This window comes from Arachis hypogaea, chromosome 18 (genome assembly GCF_003086295.3).
Source record: "Arachis hypogaea cultivar Tifrunner chromosome 18, arahy.Tifrunner.gnm2.J5K5, whole genome shotgun sequence".
Lineage (NCBI taxonomy): Eukaryota > Viridiplantae > Streptophyta > Magnoliopsida > Fabales > Fabaceae > Arachis > Arachis hypogaea.
In genome coordinates, this window is record NC_092053.1 from 27,754,738 (window position 1) to 27,772,297 (window position 17,560).

A 17,560-nucleotide genomic window follows, 5' to 3' on the forward strand; every position below is an offset into this window, starting at 1 on the left:
GAAAAGTTAGATCGAAAAGTATACTTTTATGGTTCCTACCATGCACAAACAACATATTTGAGAACCTCATTCTCATTTTGGTGTATGACTATATATATATATATATATATATAGTCAACGAATCTTCAAGATTTTTGTTCCTAGTATCTTTGGTGCCGGAAGATGAAAGATGAAGTAACAATAATTTAAGAAGAAGAGATAGTTGTATATAACTAAATATAGAAGTCTCAGACCAATGAAACAGTAGTATAAGCAACAAGCTTCAAATTAGAAAGTAGGATAGGCACAAGCTTCAAATTCATCAGCACAACTTGCATAAGAACTTGAAAATAAGTGCGTAGTGCAGCAGAAAATTAGTAGGAGAAGAACAAGAAGATAGAAGAGAAAGAAAAGGAAGAGCAGAGAGAATGTCAGAAATAGAAAGGAAGAAATTGTACCACTATTCACTAAAGGATGTAGCCTTCCAACCTCCTACTCATAACCCTCTCTCTTCCACTCTTCCTAAGTCCCGAATTGAGCAGTTCACATGCCACCTGTTCACTTTGAGTAACTAATTCTCCATTTGACGTTGCATGGCTTTCATTTCTGTGCTCAAGGTCAATTATGCCTCTTACATTACCCTCCGCTACAAGAGCAACCTTACCCTCAAGGTTGAATTTGGGATAGGCCCTTCAAAACTTTTCTGCATTCTTATCCGTAGAATGCTTCATGTATTGCTGGGATCGCACCAGATTGAGCTTTAGCTGGTCAAGTAGTTGGTTTCTTGCAAGAAAGGCTCGTCCTCTTGGAAGAATTCATACCATAGCAGTGATGGGGGGTTCTCTCCCATAAAGAGCCTTGAAGGGTGACATTTTAATGCTACTTTGCAGAAAGGTATTATACCAAAACTGTGCTCAAGGAAGCATTTCGAACCATTTCTTAGAATTATCAAAACAAAAACGTTGCAAATACATCTCAAAAGTTTTATTCAACAGCTCGCTTTGATCATCGGTTTACGGATGGTATGCCGAACTCATGACCAATTGTGTCCCTTGCAACTTGAAGAGTTGTTGCCAAAAGTGACTCATAAATACCTTGTCCCTGTTGAAAACAATGGACTTCGGGAACCCATGCAACTTGACAATATTCTTCACAAAGGCCTCAGCAACTGATTTACTGTAAAGTCCTGTTTTAAAGGTATAAAGTGGTCGAATTTGGTTAAGTGATCAACCACCACCATAATAACAGAAAAGCCACTTGCTGGGGGAAGAGCAACAATAAAATTCATGCAAATGTCCTCCCAAACTTGTGAAGGGATGGGAAGAGGTTGTAGCAATCCGGCGGGCTTCGTAGTATCAATCTTGGCTTGTTGATAAGTGTTGCAAGAAAGCACATAAATACGAATTTTTCGCTGCATATTAGACCAATAATAGGTAAATAGATCCCTTCCACGGTCTTAGCAACCCCAGTATGGCCTCTTATGATGCTATCATGAAACTCCTTTAAGATAAGCTTGATTAAGCCACTACCTTGAGGAATCATGACCTTGTTTTGCCATAATAACAACCCATTTCTACAAGAATAATTCTTGTTACTAATAGCATGGTCATGACACTGCCGCAACAACTCTTTGAGGCTCGTATCATTCTCAATTTTAGTTTTGAGAGTGTGCAACCAATCAAATTTTTGCAAGGACCAAGAAGCAAAGTAACACTTCGAGAGAGCGTCAGCTGGAATATTGTCAACTCCACGCTTGTAGTTTATCTCAAAATCGAAACCCATCAACTTATGGATCCATCTATGTTTTTTCGGTGTGTGTAAATCTTGCTCAAGAAGGGCTTTAAGACTTTTTTGGTCCGTGCGCAAGATGAACTTCTTGCCTAGAAGGTAGTGCCGGAATTTAGCTAGTGCTTCCGTTATCGCGTAAATCTCCCTAGGATAAGTTGATTGGCTTTGCATGGTTGGAGTTAACTTCTTAGAGAAATAAGTAATTGGATGCTTATTTTGAAACAAAACTGCACCCACCCCGGTGCCTGAAGCATCCGTCTCAACCTTGAAAGGCAAGTCAACATTAGGCAAGGCCAATACTGGCTTCGAAGAGATAGCCTGCTTCAATGGTTGAAATGCCAATTCTGCCTGAGTATGCCCACTCAAAATCATCTTCTTTAATAAGTCAGTAAGTGGGGAAGCCAAGGAAGCATAGCCTTTGATAAATCGACGATAATAACCTGTAAGACCCAAAAACGCTCTAAGTTGCTTAGTGTTCTGAGGTGGTTCCCAGTCCAGAACTGCTTGCACTTCTGCTGACTCCATGTGAAGCCGATTGCCAGAGATGGTATGACCCAGATAATCAATTTCATCCATGCCAAGCAAACATTTAGAAAGTTTCGCAAATAACTTCTCTTGCTGTAATAATTTCAGCACTATCTCCAAATGCTCTAAGTGTTGATTCCATGTTTGACTATATATCAATATATCATCGAAGAAAAGTAAAACAAATTTTCGCAAATAAGGGTGAAGACATCATTAATAAGGCTTTGAAAAGTAGCCGGTGGGTTAGTTAGGCCAAACGGCATCAGTAACCATTCATAAAGACCTTGATGAGTGTGAAACACTATTTTAAGTTGATCCTCTGGCTTCACTAAGATCTGATGATAGCTGGATCGTAAATTCAGCTTAGAGAATATTATGGCTCCAAAAAGTTCATCCAATAACTCGTCAACATTGGGAATAGGAATGCAATCTTTAATTGTGATGTTGTTCAATGCTCCATAGTCTGTACAAAATCTCCATATGCCATCTTTCTTCTTAAATAAAAGAATTGGGGAAGAAAATGGACTCTTGCTGGGTTGTATGATCCCTTCGTTGAGCATGTCTTTGGATTGTAGGGATATCGGTAGGGTTGAGACTTCACAACACTAGCGCCTTGTACCGACGAAATTTCATGATCATGAGCCCGCTTAAGAGGAAGTCCCGAAGGTTGGCCAAACACATCCGCATATGTGTGTAAGAGTAGCACTAATTCAGGTGCTAAAGAAGCGGGCAATTGTAATAAAGGCATCAATTGATCTCCTGTAATTTATACTTCAAGTGTGAATGCTAAGAATTGATGTTCTATCATTTCTTGATCCAACTTCTGTAACACCGCGTCATCTGGAGTAGACTCATCCGTATTTGGCACTAGTGCGATGTCCACTTCAGCTTCCAATTGAAATAACATAAATAGATGATTAGAGCAGCGATGACTCACTGAAAATCTCTCATCACACCAATAGCACAAACCTTTCTCCCGCTTGCACTGAATTTTGTTCGGGGTGAGTCCTCGGATGGAATTCTTGGTGGTTGTAAGAGCTGGACGTTGTAAGGGTGTAGGGAGTAACGGCGGTAAGCTACTGCGAGTAGTGGTACGCGAAGAATTTGTTGAGTTCTGAAGTGTGAATTGGGTTCTGTGGTTGGCAGGACTGTAAGTATTTCTAGGGGGCAAAGCAAACTTGTCTTCATAGAGCCTAGCTAGCATCAATGCGCGCATGAGGGAAGGGGGACATTGAGCCTTGACTTCGCGTCAGATATCCTGGCTAAGACCACTAACGAAACAATCCTTGAGAGCATCATGAGGTTCAAGGTTAGTGTGATTTTCTAGAGAAGCAAATTCAGCAATATACTCACTCACAGAACCCACTTGCTGCAGCTTGAAGAGTAATTAATTCCCGTGGAGACTCGAACAAGGATGGCCCAAATTCCAGTTCGACCGCCCGCTTCAACTGATTCAAGACTGAAACGATGCCATTCGTTGACACATTTGGAACCAAGGAATAGCGGCACCCACCATATGAATAACTGCAATCCGATCTGTTCATCATAGGGAACCCTGAAAAAATCAAAATACTGGTCCACCGAAAAAATCCAGCTTAAGGCATCATTGCCATCAATCTTGGAAAGATCGAAGTTCACCCTCCGATGCAGTAAGCCAGATCGAGGCGGCGCATCAAAATCGGAGTTCGACCCACGCGATAGCTCATGTGCAGAACAACGACGCGGGTTCAGGTCATTGAGGAGCCGAGCTATGGAGTTTTGGATGGCGTCAAATTTAAGATTGGTGGCTTTAGAGGCTCTAGTTCTCTCGGATCTATTGCCCTCCGATATCGACTCTAACATCTGGAAGAGACGTTTGATATCTGCCATGAAAGATGAAAGCACCAGATTGGAATGTGAAAGATGAAGTACAGTAATTTAAGAAGAAGAAATAGTTGTAAATAACCAAATATAAAAGTCTCAGGCCAATGAAACAGTAGTGTAAGCAACAAGGAAGGTAAATTGCTATATCAGGAACATCAAAGACAAAAATTAGAAAGTAGGATAAGCACAAGCTTCAAATTCATCAGCATGACTTGCATAAGAACTTGAAAACAAGTGCATAGTGCAGCAAAAAATCAGCAGGGGAAGAACAAGAAGATAGAAGAGAAAGAAACGGAAGAGCAGAGAAAATGTTAGAAACACATAGGGAAGAAATTGTACCACTATTCACTAAAGGGTGTAGTCCTCCAACTTCCTACTCATAACCCTCTCTCTTCCACTCCTCCTTACTCCTGAATTGAGCGGTTCGCACACCACCTGTCCACTTTGAGTAACTAATTCTCCACTTGACGTTGCATATCTCTCATTTCTGTGCTCATGATCAATTATGCCCGTTACAGGTGATACTACTACTTTTTTAACATCCTTCCTTCCTGCCCTTCCAAAGTTCTTGATTCTTTTTGGTATGAATAATTTTTTTTGTTGAATTAAATAATTGATTATTGGCTGATTCACGGCTCATCCTTAAACGCTCCTTGCTAAGTATGGAGTGCTGCACACTTTATGAATTTGTAAATCTGAACTCTTCATTTATTATATTTTATTTGAATGGTCTGGATTTAAAAAGGTAACCTGTTAATCAGGTTAATCATTTTTTGATAAGTTTTAGATTTTTTTTTGTAAGTCTCAGGTATTGGGCTGAAGTTCAAAATAAAAAAAATAGTATATAAATATTAAAAACAACATGTCTGTAAAAAAATTATTAGACTTTAGAATTAAAATAAATAATACATAAAAAATAAGTTGAAAATTCATGTACTAAATCTAGAAAAAAAGATATATTAGAATCTTAAAAAAAATAATATTAAATATATATTATGTATATAATATTAAAATTTAAATAAATTTTGTTTTGTGTGAAATAAAATTATAATATTAAATATAAACACAATGCTAAAAAATTTTGTGTTATATATATATATATATATTTAATATTTTATACCAATTAGCTTCAAAATTTAATTATTTTTTGAATAAATTAATAAAAATAATACAAATAATTGTTTAAATATAATTGTATTTTAATTTTTCATTCTATTACGTACACGTTGAGGATAATTTGAAATAAAAGATAATGGACTTGTTGTAACTGTCATGTATTTTATGCTTTGATTGCGTTGTCATCTGAGAATCATGGCGCCTTCATGGAGACCGGATTCTTCTACAGAATCAGTTTTACGTTTGGAGTTAGCCAAACAGCAGCGGCCACAACAGCGTCTTCCTTTTCTATGGCAGCAATTTTTCGGGCTTTGAAAGTCCATTTATGGTAGATGTGGAATGAGGTGGGTTCAAGAGCGTCAAAATCTGTGGGTAGACAAAACAATAGTGGAAGCACCTGCTAGCAAACAAAACAATGAAAATGCTTGAAGACATCACATCAACAATAACAGAATAACGGAGGAAGTCGATCAAATTTTTCTGAGTACTTTTCTGGTGTAAAGATAGTCTTGTGTTAAACGAGCGAATTAGTTTGTTTTGTTAGTGCCGGTTTGTTTGTTCAGCCCATGACAAAAAAAAAAAAAAACAATAATAAATAAATTTAATTTACCTAATTACTTTTGATAGCAGGTTAACTTTTAAAGAGTGCTGCACTCCCTACTTTACTTAGAGTGCACTAGCTTTCGCCCTGATTCACATGTATAAAGAAAAAAATCTGACTACAAAAATAGACAATTTTAAAAAGTATTATGAAATTGTGATGTTTGAAATTCATACTATTGTCAAATACAAAGAACACGACATACGACATGTAGCTTTTCAATTTTTAAAATTTAATCAAAGAAAGCGACACACACTATAAGAAAAATGCTGAAAACTGTCTAATTTAGCGTTGCAGAGTAACAGCGTCTTTGCTAACGGATTTACCGGTGGTTTAGGCGTCAAATTCATAGTGTCAAAATATTATTGGCGGATTCTCGTTTCTAGCGGTAAATTCGCTGGTAATAATTGATGGAAAAATGGAAAAAATTGGCACAACATTTAGGGTCGGTTCTACAGGCGGAGAATTTGACCAGTAAATCTGACCCTAAATATGTCTTAAATTCGAACCGCGAACCCTCTTCCCTCTCATTTGAATTTCTCTCACTCTCTCACCCTCTCGCCTTCCACTCTCTCTCCACACCTTTCATTTCTCTGGAAGCCCCCTCCAATGCCGGAAGCTTCCTCCTTTGTTAGCGCTGTTCATCACCATTACTGCTGTTGGATTCTGCCGCTGCTACTGCCGCCTGGTGCGGAATTTCTAGATCCACAAACTAACCGGCAAGTGCACTGGATCGTACCAAGTAATACCTCAGGTGAGTGAGGGTCAATCCCACGAGGATTGATGGACTGAGCAACAATGGTCGAATGATTCCTTAGTTAGGCAGGCAGAAAGTGATGTTTTGGGAGTTTAAAAGCATTAAAACAGTACTTCGGAAAGCAAGAAAACAAACAATAGAATTGGTGTGAAATGTATTGAGGAAACAGTTAAGGTATTGGAGATGTTTATTCTTCCAGAATAATTTTTCTTACCAATTAATTTAATCATGCAAGATTCATTTCATAGCAAACTGTCAATGACTAAACCCTAATGCCTTAGTAATTTAGTCTCCTCTAACCTAGTCAACCGCTAATGTATTGATTACTTAATTTTAGTAAAAATGCTACAAAAATGTATATTTTGGTAAATAAAATATTTTTTATTTATTTAAAAAAAATCCAGTGTGAGAGTGGCACAGAATTTATTAGGTGTGAATGATCTTTTAGTTGATGCGCACACACACATCATAAAAATTTTGTGTAGCTTGGCCTAATTGTAATTTGTAAGTAAAGAAAACCAAACTGGACTTGCGTTTTAAATGATGGGGGAATAAATTAAAGTGGAACAAAGAATAATCGAGAGAAATATAATGGGGTTGTATCTGTTTTTTTTCATGGGTTGTATGTTTTATTGGAGAAGGGAGCAAGGCAGGCGAGTAGACGTCCATATGAAACTCTTGGGCTTCATTGCCTACCCTCTTTAAAATAGGCTAACATCAACATCATAAAAACAAACTCAGAGAAAGTCCCAAAAAACTCAGCGGAAAAACCGAACATAGATAGGGCACCATTTGAGAGACTACCCTGAGGACAAAAAAAAAAAAAAGCAAAGCTGAAAAACTGAGAAAATCAGAAAACAGCCAACGGTTCAGGTCAAGCGCAAATTATCTGTCTCTTAATATGCTGCATCCGAATTTAAAATTTGGCGAAGATCAAGTAGTAGATGAAAACCTTTTTGTGTTGGGTCTTGGGTGTGTGTGTGTAACGTAGTACGTGGGTGAGTTAGTGATGTAATGCGAAAATTCTTAAGACCTATTTGGTATATACTCTAAACAATATCTATATAGGTTGACTTTGACTTTGGCCACTCTTTAAACCTCTTGTTTCGTTCCTTTGCCCCATTCAGCGCAAATGAGGATGATTTCCAAAACACCTTTAGTGTTCATTATCTCTCTTCTATTGCTGGTTAATGTCCATGGTCGCTATCTACTTCCAAATCATGCTTCTGAAGAATTAGTTTCAGATGGAGTTGAAGAAGTTGATGATCATAGTGTTCACCCCAACAGAACTTCTTATTTGCTACTCAAAGGAATTGATGAAGATCATAACTGTGACCAAATTTACGGATTTCTGCCATGCACAAACAACATATTTGGGAATCTCTTTCTAATTTTGGTGTATGGATACATGCTTTTTCATGGAGAATCGTTTCTGAGTAGAGGGACTCAACGAATCTTCAAGATTCTTGGCCCTGGTATCTTTGGTGCTACTGCTTTTAACATCATTCCTGCTCTTCCAGAGTCCTTGATTCTTCTTGGTATCAATATCTTTTCTTTTTTTTTTTTTGTTAAATTAAATAATTGATTAATTATCGTACCTGTCAAAGGCTTATGTATGCTCTGATTATTGATGATGTTGGGATTCAATGGACAATTTTTATAAAACAATTTTTTTGTGTATTTTATAAAATATATATTTGCCATTTTAGTAATATTTGAACAATAGATTTCTTCGTTTGTGTTTAAACTTTTTGTTATTAGTTAGGCTAATTTCATATTTGTAATTATTTTACAATTAATAAATAAAAAATCGATTATTAATATATTAATTTTTATAATGAGAGATGAAATATTGTTGTATCAATTTCTATTAATGTTATAATTAATTATTTAATGAGTAAATTCTCATTTTTAGTCACAAAATAGTTAGTGCCAATAATTCTAATATGTAAATTAATTTGATACCTATAATTATTGAATAATTTTGTCAATTTTAATGAATAACAAATTAGTTTGGATTTTTCATAACAATTATATTACGTATAAAAAAAGTCATTAATCAACCATTGAGTATAGAAATATGTATTTGAGATTTCATAATTTTTTTTATTATATTACTGAAAATAGATTTGATCAATTTAATCAATTTTTCGGATAATTAAGTTAAAACTTTATTCAGTTCCAGTACTACTTGTGAACAATGGAAAGATAGCAGAAGAATATGCTATGATTGGAATTGGATCATTGGCTGGATCATCAATCTTGCTTCTGACTATAGTTTGGGGAACATGTGTTATCACTGGCAGCAAAGATTTTGAGCACAGTGAAGGATCTAACTCATCATCATCATCATCATCATCATCACCATCATCACCATCACCTACAACTCTCAAACCTTTATTCACTAGTCTGTTTCCATCTCACTCAGTTAGTTAAGACAATTAAAATAGAAAGTTTTGACTCTTTTAATATAGTTATCATTGTTCTTATTCCAAAGTGTCGTGTTTGGATTGATGTGTTAGGTCATGGCATTACTATAGATTTGGAGACAAAACAAGCAGCAAGCAATATGTTAGGTTCAACAATTTTATTACAATTATCTTATGGGACAACAACTGTGCAATCGATAATTGGTCTCATCTTTGCTTCCCTTCTTCTCTTCTTTTATTTTACTAAACAGGTTTGTCAATCTTACTATTATACCTTGACTTCTTGTTTAAAAAGTAACAAAATTTGACCATATAATTCATAACTTGAGGCTAAGAGATATTATTAAAACAGGGTTATATTTATGCAACATGTTAATTGTCAACTTAGAATAGAAAAGAAACAAGTTTTAAGCAAGATGAAAAGAGAAAGAATTAAAGTAAGATTGGTAAGTATATTTCAAAACAAAGAAACTTTCCTTATCTCTATACATGTCTTCCTCTCCAAATCTCTTAATATTTTTATATTTTTGTCCTAATGTAATTACCCAATGAGACCTAAAGAAAAAATATGCATGTTCATATATTATTCATGTCTAACCACAGCCAGTATTATTCACTATGTTTACAATTACTTGCAGGTTTTTGAACCTTGGCGACAGAAAAGAAGATTGGAATACTTGAAACATGATGATTTAATGTTAAGAATACTAAGTTTTGTAGAAAAGAATACTCTACAAAGGATACTCACCAAGAATGGGACTCCAAATGTGACTGCCATTAGAAGGTGAGATTTAGTTTCTCTTATTGGAAAATATGTACTAGTTAAGAACAATGACTGGTCTGACTAAAACATTGGTAGAAAAAATCCGCAACTATTATGAGGCTCTTTCATTAATTGATATTTCGACCATTTAGTCTACCATCTTTTTTCTTGACAGAAAGAATAAGAAAATGATTCCCATTTTCAAATTAAGTTTGAATTAGTGAATGCCGCAAATATAGAATAAGTTATCATGCTTGCATATCCCACCAACACCAATTGAGTCTCCAACAATTACAATAACTTAATATTATTACTAATCTATGTTTTTTATGTATATATAATAAGGTGAAGTTATTTATAAGACAAGAAATCAATCTAATTAAGATATATTACAATTTTATCTAGATCATTGCAACTTTGTAGGTTGTACAGTGAAATAGATGAAGATAGGAGCAGTGGCATATCAGCTTCTGAACTAAGAGACCTATTGCTACGAAACAAAGTAACAGACACAAGTATCGACGAGGAGAAAGAAATAGAAGAGGTATTGAAATTTTTTGAACATGGTCATGATCAAATGATAACCAAGGATGAGTTTGTTGTTGGCTTTGCAAAGTGGCTTGATCAAACAAAGCATGATTTGGATAAAGAGTATCTTTCAAGGAAATCAATGAAGGACTTATATGAGGTAAATGTGCTGCTATAACACAATAATTTGCTTGTGCTACTTGAAAGTGATTGAAAACATTGACAGGTTTTTGGGCCATGGACTAAAAACAAAAGAAAAGAAAGAGAAGGGAAGAAACGAGTCATATCTGAAATATTAAGGCATGTTCAGAATGATATGGTTGGAAGCCTTCTCAGAAATGATGGAAAACCTGATGAGATAGCCATCAAAAGGTTCTGTGATTCTCTTTCCTAATTATATACAAGCATATTTCATTTTAGTAGGAAAATACAACACATGATGAAAATGATGACATGCTCATATATCTTGGTTCAACTTCTGAGTGAAATGAGGTCTACATCTAGTCTCTACTACAAATGATAGTAGAATTTTCACTATGATCAAACTTATTACAATCACCAATTTCTTCGACCAAAACCAGTGAAAAACCAGAACTACTAGAATCCTTTTCCCGAGTTTTTAAATATAAACTATATAACCTACAAACCAGGTTCATACCTCCAAAATAACTCTCAAACTAGACTAAGACATCCTAGGATTTATTAGCTAACATAAGAGAACAACATGGATTTTTCAATGTAATCTTGTAATGTGAGAAAAAGAGAATATTCCATGAAAGTGAATGAAGCTTTGAAATGTTCTCTCTTTTCTAACTAAGAGCAGAACGAATTCTTTAAAAGTCGTCCACTACTACTCAGCCTGTACAATAATCAACAGGTTGTTCGAAAAAATTGACCGCAACAAAGACAACTGCGTCTCGCAATCTGAACTGAAAGAACTAATGATGAACATCACATTTGTTAAAGCATCAATGGAAGTGGAGAAAGCAGTTGCTTTAGTCATTGATGAACTTGACCATGACATAGACCAGATAATCAATGAGGAGGAATTTGTTGCTGTGTTTGAGAAATCACTTAACAAAATTTCAAGTCATGCTCCTTTTTCTGATCCTGACTCTGAAGAAGATATATATCAAGTAAGTGCATAGACAAACAAAAAGTACATAAAAAATTATTAATGAGTGAATCCCCAATTTTTTCCTCAACGAAGAATATAGAGGGACAAAAAAATCTACTAAGATTTGAAAATAACAAATATTTTGTTTATTGAACAAATTCATCGAATATTATTCTAAGCTTGTCTGTTTAAGTAAGTATCAAGAGTTTCAATCTCGTCTTATATGTATAGCAATCCGTTGGCCAATGACAAATTCTTAAATGGAGTTTGGATATGCAGCGAACTAGTCATTAACTTGTTGAGCTAATAATACAGTGAAAAATCCAAAAAAAAAATTTACTAGTATTGACTAATACATTATTTTATACAAATAATGATAACAAATTAGCTACTCATATCAAGGTTCTCAGTATTTTTCATTAGAGAGGACAATATCAAGTGTCAACTTACACTCTTTGATTGTGCATAACTGGACGAAAGGCATGGGAAGAGGCAGGCATGGTGGTGGAAAATAAAGAAAGCAAAGCAATAGTAGATAAATCAATATGGGGAAGGTTGATGGCCACAACAAATGTGGTGCTAGGAATTGTTATTATATGCATTGTGGCACAACCGCTTATGGAAAGTGTCAGAAAATTCTCCAACAGTTTAGGAGTTCATGCTGCCTTTGTCTCATTTGTTCTAGTCCCCTTGGCCATAAATGCAAGGGAAGCAACTACAGCAATTAAAAAAACAAGCTATAAGAATTCTAGGACTATTTCTCTTGCTATTTCTGAGGTTAGTCTATTGTTACTCATCACTCTACACTACTATTTTTCATTTTGCTAATTAAGTATATACCAAAAATCATTTGCCAAATCAGTCATTTTTATATAATATATGTTAAAATAAAATTAAGTATACATAATTGTTAATTTGGTGATTAATTTTTTATGTGCACTTGTCATTTCTGGTAAACTAAATATAATTACATAAATGTTTCTACCATTACAGATATATGGAGGGGTTCTCATGAATAACATTGTTGGATTTTTTGCTATCTCCATTATGATCTATGTCCGACAAGTCACTTATGTATTCCCATCAGAATTGATGGTCGCTACACTTGTTTGTCAGATTATAAGCGTTATTTTAGGTTGTCACTACACTTTCTCTCCATGGTCATGTGTGTATGCTTACTTCACATATTTTTTCTCCTTGGTTTGGAGTTTTTGTATTTAGTCCATGTTTACAATGATTAATTGAGCTTTACTACACTTGTTAAGATTATTAAAGTAAAAAAATTATATTAAAGGTTTTTTAAGAATTATTGATACATTTTTAAGGTTTTTTTTCCCTAAAAAACTTTAAATGTTTTTATTTTGGATGACTTTCCTATCAAGACTTTTATTAATTATTACTTACCACTTTCTTTGGATTGGGGCAATGAATAATCAAAATAAATAAATTATAACTTTGTTTACTTTCAGCTGCACTTTTCTTTATTCCTAAGAAATCTTGAAGCTCATAGGAGATAAAACTCAAATTTACCGAAGTTTTTCTTTTTACCTTTTTCCTTTTTTTTTTTTGGTCAATTCGATTGATTAGAAATGAAGATTAGTACATATTCTTTATTACATTCAACTGATTCAAGTAGTATTTTACAGTAAACATAGATATTCGATTAAGCTTATATAAGAAAAACTATATAGCTTTCCATGGACTTCAAAATGCATGATGATACTATAATCATATTAACAATGACTCCACGTCTTGGTGAAATCGCCTGATCTATAATCTTGATGCCGAGACTACTTTTTATTTAATCCAATATCTACTGCATTTTTTTTTTCTTTTATTAAAAACGGGCTTAAGAGAAAAAAAAATAATAAAGCTATCAACTACAAATAAATACTAATCAGATAAGTGGTATAATGAATTCTTCTTTAGTATCACAATAAGAAATGAACTCAATATAAATCTGTAGAAACATCACTATATTACTTTCTATTAAGTTCGGAGTAAACAAATTTTAAATACTAAATTTATAACTTAGTGTTAGTGACTCGGTGCACAACTTCTAGCTACCAACATACCACCATGCATGTTGTTCTTCATCCTCTACATTTCTAGTCGTTGAGTTTGTCTATTTAAATTTCATTCATTTTAAAATGGAAAAAAAAATAAAATAGAATTGTCCTTTACTTTTTAAATTGCTTTGATTTTGTGAGGAAGAAAAAAAGGCAGCGTGCCAAGCATCATAATCTCCAAAGATGAGAATTGCAGTCGTTCCTCCGGCACGCATGTGTCATTGTGTTGCTTCCCCTATTTCACTAGGGAGATGGAAGAAGTGGATTTTGTGAAAGCTCTTTATTCTTCTTGTTCTCGAATTAAAGTGATTTTTTTTTTGTTTTTTATGATATTTTATAATAAGATAGGATAAAGACTAATATGTCTAGAATCAAAATTTTATTTAAAGATTTGCAGTTGCTCTATAAATTGATATAAATATAAAGTGAGATTTAAATATTGAAAATTTGTTTAAACAGATAAGTAAAACTAAAGTGATATTTACCTATTCATTTTCATTTAATCATGGTATATAGGAAAACGAGAGATTATGATTTGGAGTATTTGATATTTATTTAAGAAAAAAGAAAAAAATTAGTAGTTTAAAAAGAAAATTAAGAAAAAGAATAATAGATATTATTTTATACTTTTAAAATATTTGAACCAGTAGATTGTATTTGTATTTTTTGTTTTATTTTTAGTATTTTTTATTTTTAAAATTTTATGAAAAATAAGAAGTAAACATAAAAAATATATTATTATTATTATTATTATGTTCCTGAAGATCTAGCCGAGTTATTTTGCTCCCCTTGGTCACGAATATGTCCCTTGATTGAGCTATATCTCGGCTTCAATAGAACATGGTAGGTGAAGAATTTGCAAAAAGTACTCCGACGTTTAAATTAGTATCTTAAAATATTAAAGAAGAGAGAACGAGAGAGTGAAATCAAAGTATATGATTTTCTTCACTTGCCGTTTCTATCCCTTTTACTTCTTCTTTTATAATTAAAGAGTAAAAATGCCTATTAGAGGATACGGTTCGATTTTTTTGAGATATCCGATGTCACTTTTTTTCGGATATATAGTTATCTATTATTTCTTTGATGTATTTCCGTTACGCTATACCTTTATTTTTGAACTAGTCTTCTCCTAGTCTATATGCATACCAGCTAAGTAATGCTGGTATCTCCCTAGCCGAATTATATGGGTGAGCGGCTAATCTTTAAAGAGAAATGGTTGAGATATAACATCCATATCACAGCCTCCAAGCTTGACCTGTCCATGTGGCAAGGAGGCAGGTTGAGCTTTGACATATATATACCTCGGCCATACACGAAATACTTTGTTAGGAATATTAGCCCCCAAACTCAAGCTGTATCCGAGTAATATTTTGAAGAATTGAAAAGTCTAAAAATTATTTTCATGCGCTTAATTAAATGTCATTTAATTGATTTGACACGTAGTGGGAGTTTCGATGAACCCCTATCCATTTGATGATGGAACCCCTTGAGTGATATAAATCAACGACCCAAAGCAATAAATGTGTGTATGAATGGACATAACTGATGAGTTGTGCATTGTTATCATAAAATGTTGTTCCACTTCCTAAGTTAATGTAGTCTGTATTAGGATTGAGTAATGGAGAAAAAACAGTGTTTCACTTTATACTACATGCAATGGGTCAAAGAGGTTAGTTACTGTCATACTTTTAACTTTTCTGCTTCATCTTGTCTATCTCTTTTGCTACGAAAATGTACGAGAGGGTAAAGCTAAGGTGGAGATTAACGAAAACAACCCATATAGTTGGATGGATGAGGATGTAAAGAGTCGTGTGTCTTGCTTTAATGATGCAGAGTCCGTGAGTGAAATGAGGTCGGATATATGGGTACGGAAGGGTGATCGAAAGATAGAATTTTTGCCTTGTGAAGAAGGGGATCGTGTGTGTGAGAAACGAGATGATTAGGCTTACTTCTACCTGTATGGTTGTTTGCAAACTGAGCTTGGTGTTAGGCTTTCATTTTCTTATTTTCGATGTGGAGTGTTATACCAACTTAATTTTGCTCCTACACAGTTACACCCTAAATCTTGGACTTTCGTTAGGGCATTTGAGAACTTGATGAAGTTCTTAGATCAACCTCCTTCTCTGAGACAGTTCTTATTCTTTCAAGCTGAATGGGTTAGGAGGGGCTTATGGGTAAATTTAAGTAGTTATCTCGGTAGATCTATTTTTAGATTATACAAGTCATCTTTCAAGTTAAGGTGATGTTTGTAAAGGTTCGGAGTGCAGTGAATGAATTCCCGTTTTATGTAAATGAGTTTTTAGAGGAGAGATTTTCGTTGTATTGGTCTCCTGCCTAATAAGGCTCTAGATGTCAAGAATAGATGCATAGAGGATGAGTTAATAATGGAATATTTAGTTTCTAAATGGTTAATGGTGAGTTACTATCGGTTACTGAAATGTTAAAATTTGAAAGGGATAGGCAAGCGGTGCTGGATCATATAAGTAATTATAGGGTTGTAATGATATGCCGAGTTTATGATATGATAAAGAATGTAATATTATTTTTTTTTAATGATGTAGATGAGAAGCTCCGACCATAACCATAGTTGGTCTAAAGGAATTTCTAATTCAAAGGAAAAGGAATGAAAAAGAAGGATCCACCACAAATGCGGATAAGGAACCTGGAGTGGAGGCTACGCAATTAGAATTGAAGACAAGGCATAAAAGAAAAAGGGGAGGTGATTGATGCAAAAGAGAAATCTGTTGAGTTGATTGATCTTAAAAATAGCGAAGATGTGAACATTGATAAAGTGAGGGCTTCTCATGAGGTACAGAAAAGGCTATATGACTATGCTAAGGGTGAGGACCTAATGTCACTCCGTTTATGACGCTGGCTGATCAATTTGGCCAATTTTCTGCTGATGTGAAATTAATCAATGAAGTTGGAGCCTCTGGTGTTTGTGGCTATGTACAGGTATAATTATGTTTTGGTCAATTATATGTAGATATATGGATGGAGTTTTAATCAACATATTTGTTTGTAGATTATGGGTGCTCGTCTTGTGTCAATAGGTCGGACACAAGAGCTTGCTTTGGAAAACAAAAATAAGATTGCTATTTCTGTAGAGGAGCTTGTTATGGCTTTGAAGGAAAAAGAGAAGGAAGTTAGCGAGTTAACTTCTTCTTTGAAGACTAAGGGTCAGCAACATGACTTGGAAGATAATGTTAGGGATTTGAGATCAAAGAAGGAGAAGTTTGAAGCTCAGATTAAGGAGCTGGAGACCAAGGTGTATGACACATTTGCTCAAGGGTTTGATCGAGCTGTTGATCAGGTCAACACATGTTTCCAGGGACAGATGTTGAGAAGCTAGATGTGACTAAGATTATTCTAAATGGAAGACTTGTGGATGACGATGTTATGGGCAAGGATGAGGGTGAAAGCTCTGGTGGAGGCCACAAGAAGAATTAATGCTATGTTTATAGTATGTTTGAATTTTGGAATTTTGAACCTTTATATTGTAGTCGGCTTTGTTTATTAGTTTGTTTTGTTATATGAACTGAGTTCGAGTATGAAGCTTGGCTAGTATGCTAGGTTGTTATAACAGTTTGACGTATTTAGTTTGATAATTTGTCCCAACTTTGCTTTGACATTGGTTTGTAGTAGTATATTTTTTTAAAAATGCGATATGAAACTAGAGCATGCTTTAAACATTAAGTAATAAGTTACATGGGTATCCGACCTCAATAAAACCTCTCTGAGCAAAACCCATCGTGGGAGAAAAACTCATGAGTAGGGAAAAAGAGTACCTTCATTTGCCTTTAGCACAAATTTAACTTTGATACAATTTCAATGAAGAGACATTCCAAGTATCCGGGACATTATTGCCTCTTAATGTTTAAAGCGTGTAAGTCTCCTTTCTCAGGACTTTTGTGATGTGATACGGCCTTTCCCAAGCAGCGGCTAGCTTGTCATGTCCTAACGGCCTCTTTGCCTCTTCTGTTCGTCAAAGAACAAGGTCACCGTGTTGAAAGGACCTCGGATTG

The 17,560-nt window shown here is 34.6% G+C and overlaps 2 protein-coding genes across 4 annotated transcripts; both read left to right on the forward strand.

Annotated features, from left to right (window-relative positions):
• The first annotated feature begins 7,552 nt into the window (after positions 1–7,552).
• On the forward strand, positions 7,553–12,781 carry LOC112772519 (sodium/calcium exchanger NCL2-like). Of its 2 annotated transcripts, none has more exons than XM_025817488.3 (9): positions 7,553–8,167; positions 8,809–9,036; positions 9,152–9,309; positions 9,697–9,842; positions 10,245–10,509; positions 10,576–10,721; positions 11,227–11,485; positions 11,947–12,243; positions 12,460–12,781. In XM_025817488.3, the coding sequence occupies exons 1-9, from the start codon at positions 7,762–7,764 to the stop codon at positions 12,685–12,687; spliced, it is 2,133 nt and encodes a 710-aa protein (XP_025673273.1). In that variant the 5' UTR covers positions 7,553–7,761; the 3' UTR covers positions 12,688–12,781. The 2 variants fall into 2 exon arrangements, with proteins under 2 accessions (XP_025673273.1, XP_025673274.1); XM_025817489.3 differs by having other exon boundaries at positions 7,699–8,167; positions 8,809–8,952.
• A 2,081-nt stretch (positions 12,782–14,862) lies between these two features.
• Positions 14,863–17,153, forward strand: LOC112772521 (uncharacterized). 2 transcript variants are annotated; one of them, XM_025817491.3, is made up of 3 exons: positions 14,863–15,204; positions 16,097–16,490; positions 16,561–17,153. In XM_025817491.3, the coding sequence occupies exons 2-3, from the start codon at positions 16,401–16,403 to the stop codon at positions 16,885–16,887; spliced, it is 417 nt and encodes a 138-aa protein (XP_025673276.1). In that variant the 5' UTR covers positions 14,863–15,204; positions 16,097–16,400; the 3' UTR covers positions 16,888–17,153. The 2 variants fall into 2 exon arrangements, with proteins under 2 accessions (XP_025673276.1, XP_029150608.1); XM_029294775.2 differs by lacking the exon at positions 14,863–15,204 and having other exon boundaries at positions 15,302–16,490.
• Positions 17,154–17,560: the final 407 nt, after the last annotated feature.

Excerpts from the sequence above, each read along its gene's own strand:
- LOC112772521 (XM_025817491.3), top strand. The coding sequence starts at position 16,401 with ATGACGCTGGCTGATCAATTTGGCCAATTTTCTGCTGATGTGAAATTA. Across the intron at positions 16,491-16,560 it reads GTGTTTGTGGCTATGTACAG|ATTATGGGTGCTCGTCTTGT; the intron begins GTATAATTATGT and ends ATTTGTTTGTAG.
- LOC112772519 (XM_025817488.3), top strand. The coding sequence starts at position 7,762 with ATGAGGATGATTTCCAAAACACCTTTAGTGTTCATTATCTCTCTTCTA. Across the intron at positions 11,486-11,946 it reads CTGAAGAAGATATATATCAA|GCATGGGAAGAGGCAGGCAT; the intron begins GTAAGTGCATAG and ends ACTGGACGAAAG. Across the intron at positions 12,244-12,459 it reads TTTCTCTTGCTATTTCTGAG|ATATATGGAGGGGTTCTCAT; the intron begins GTTAGTCTATTG and ends CTACCATTACAG.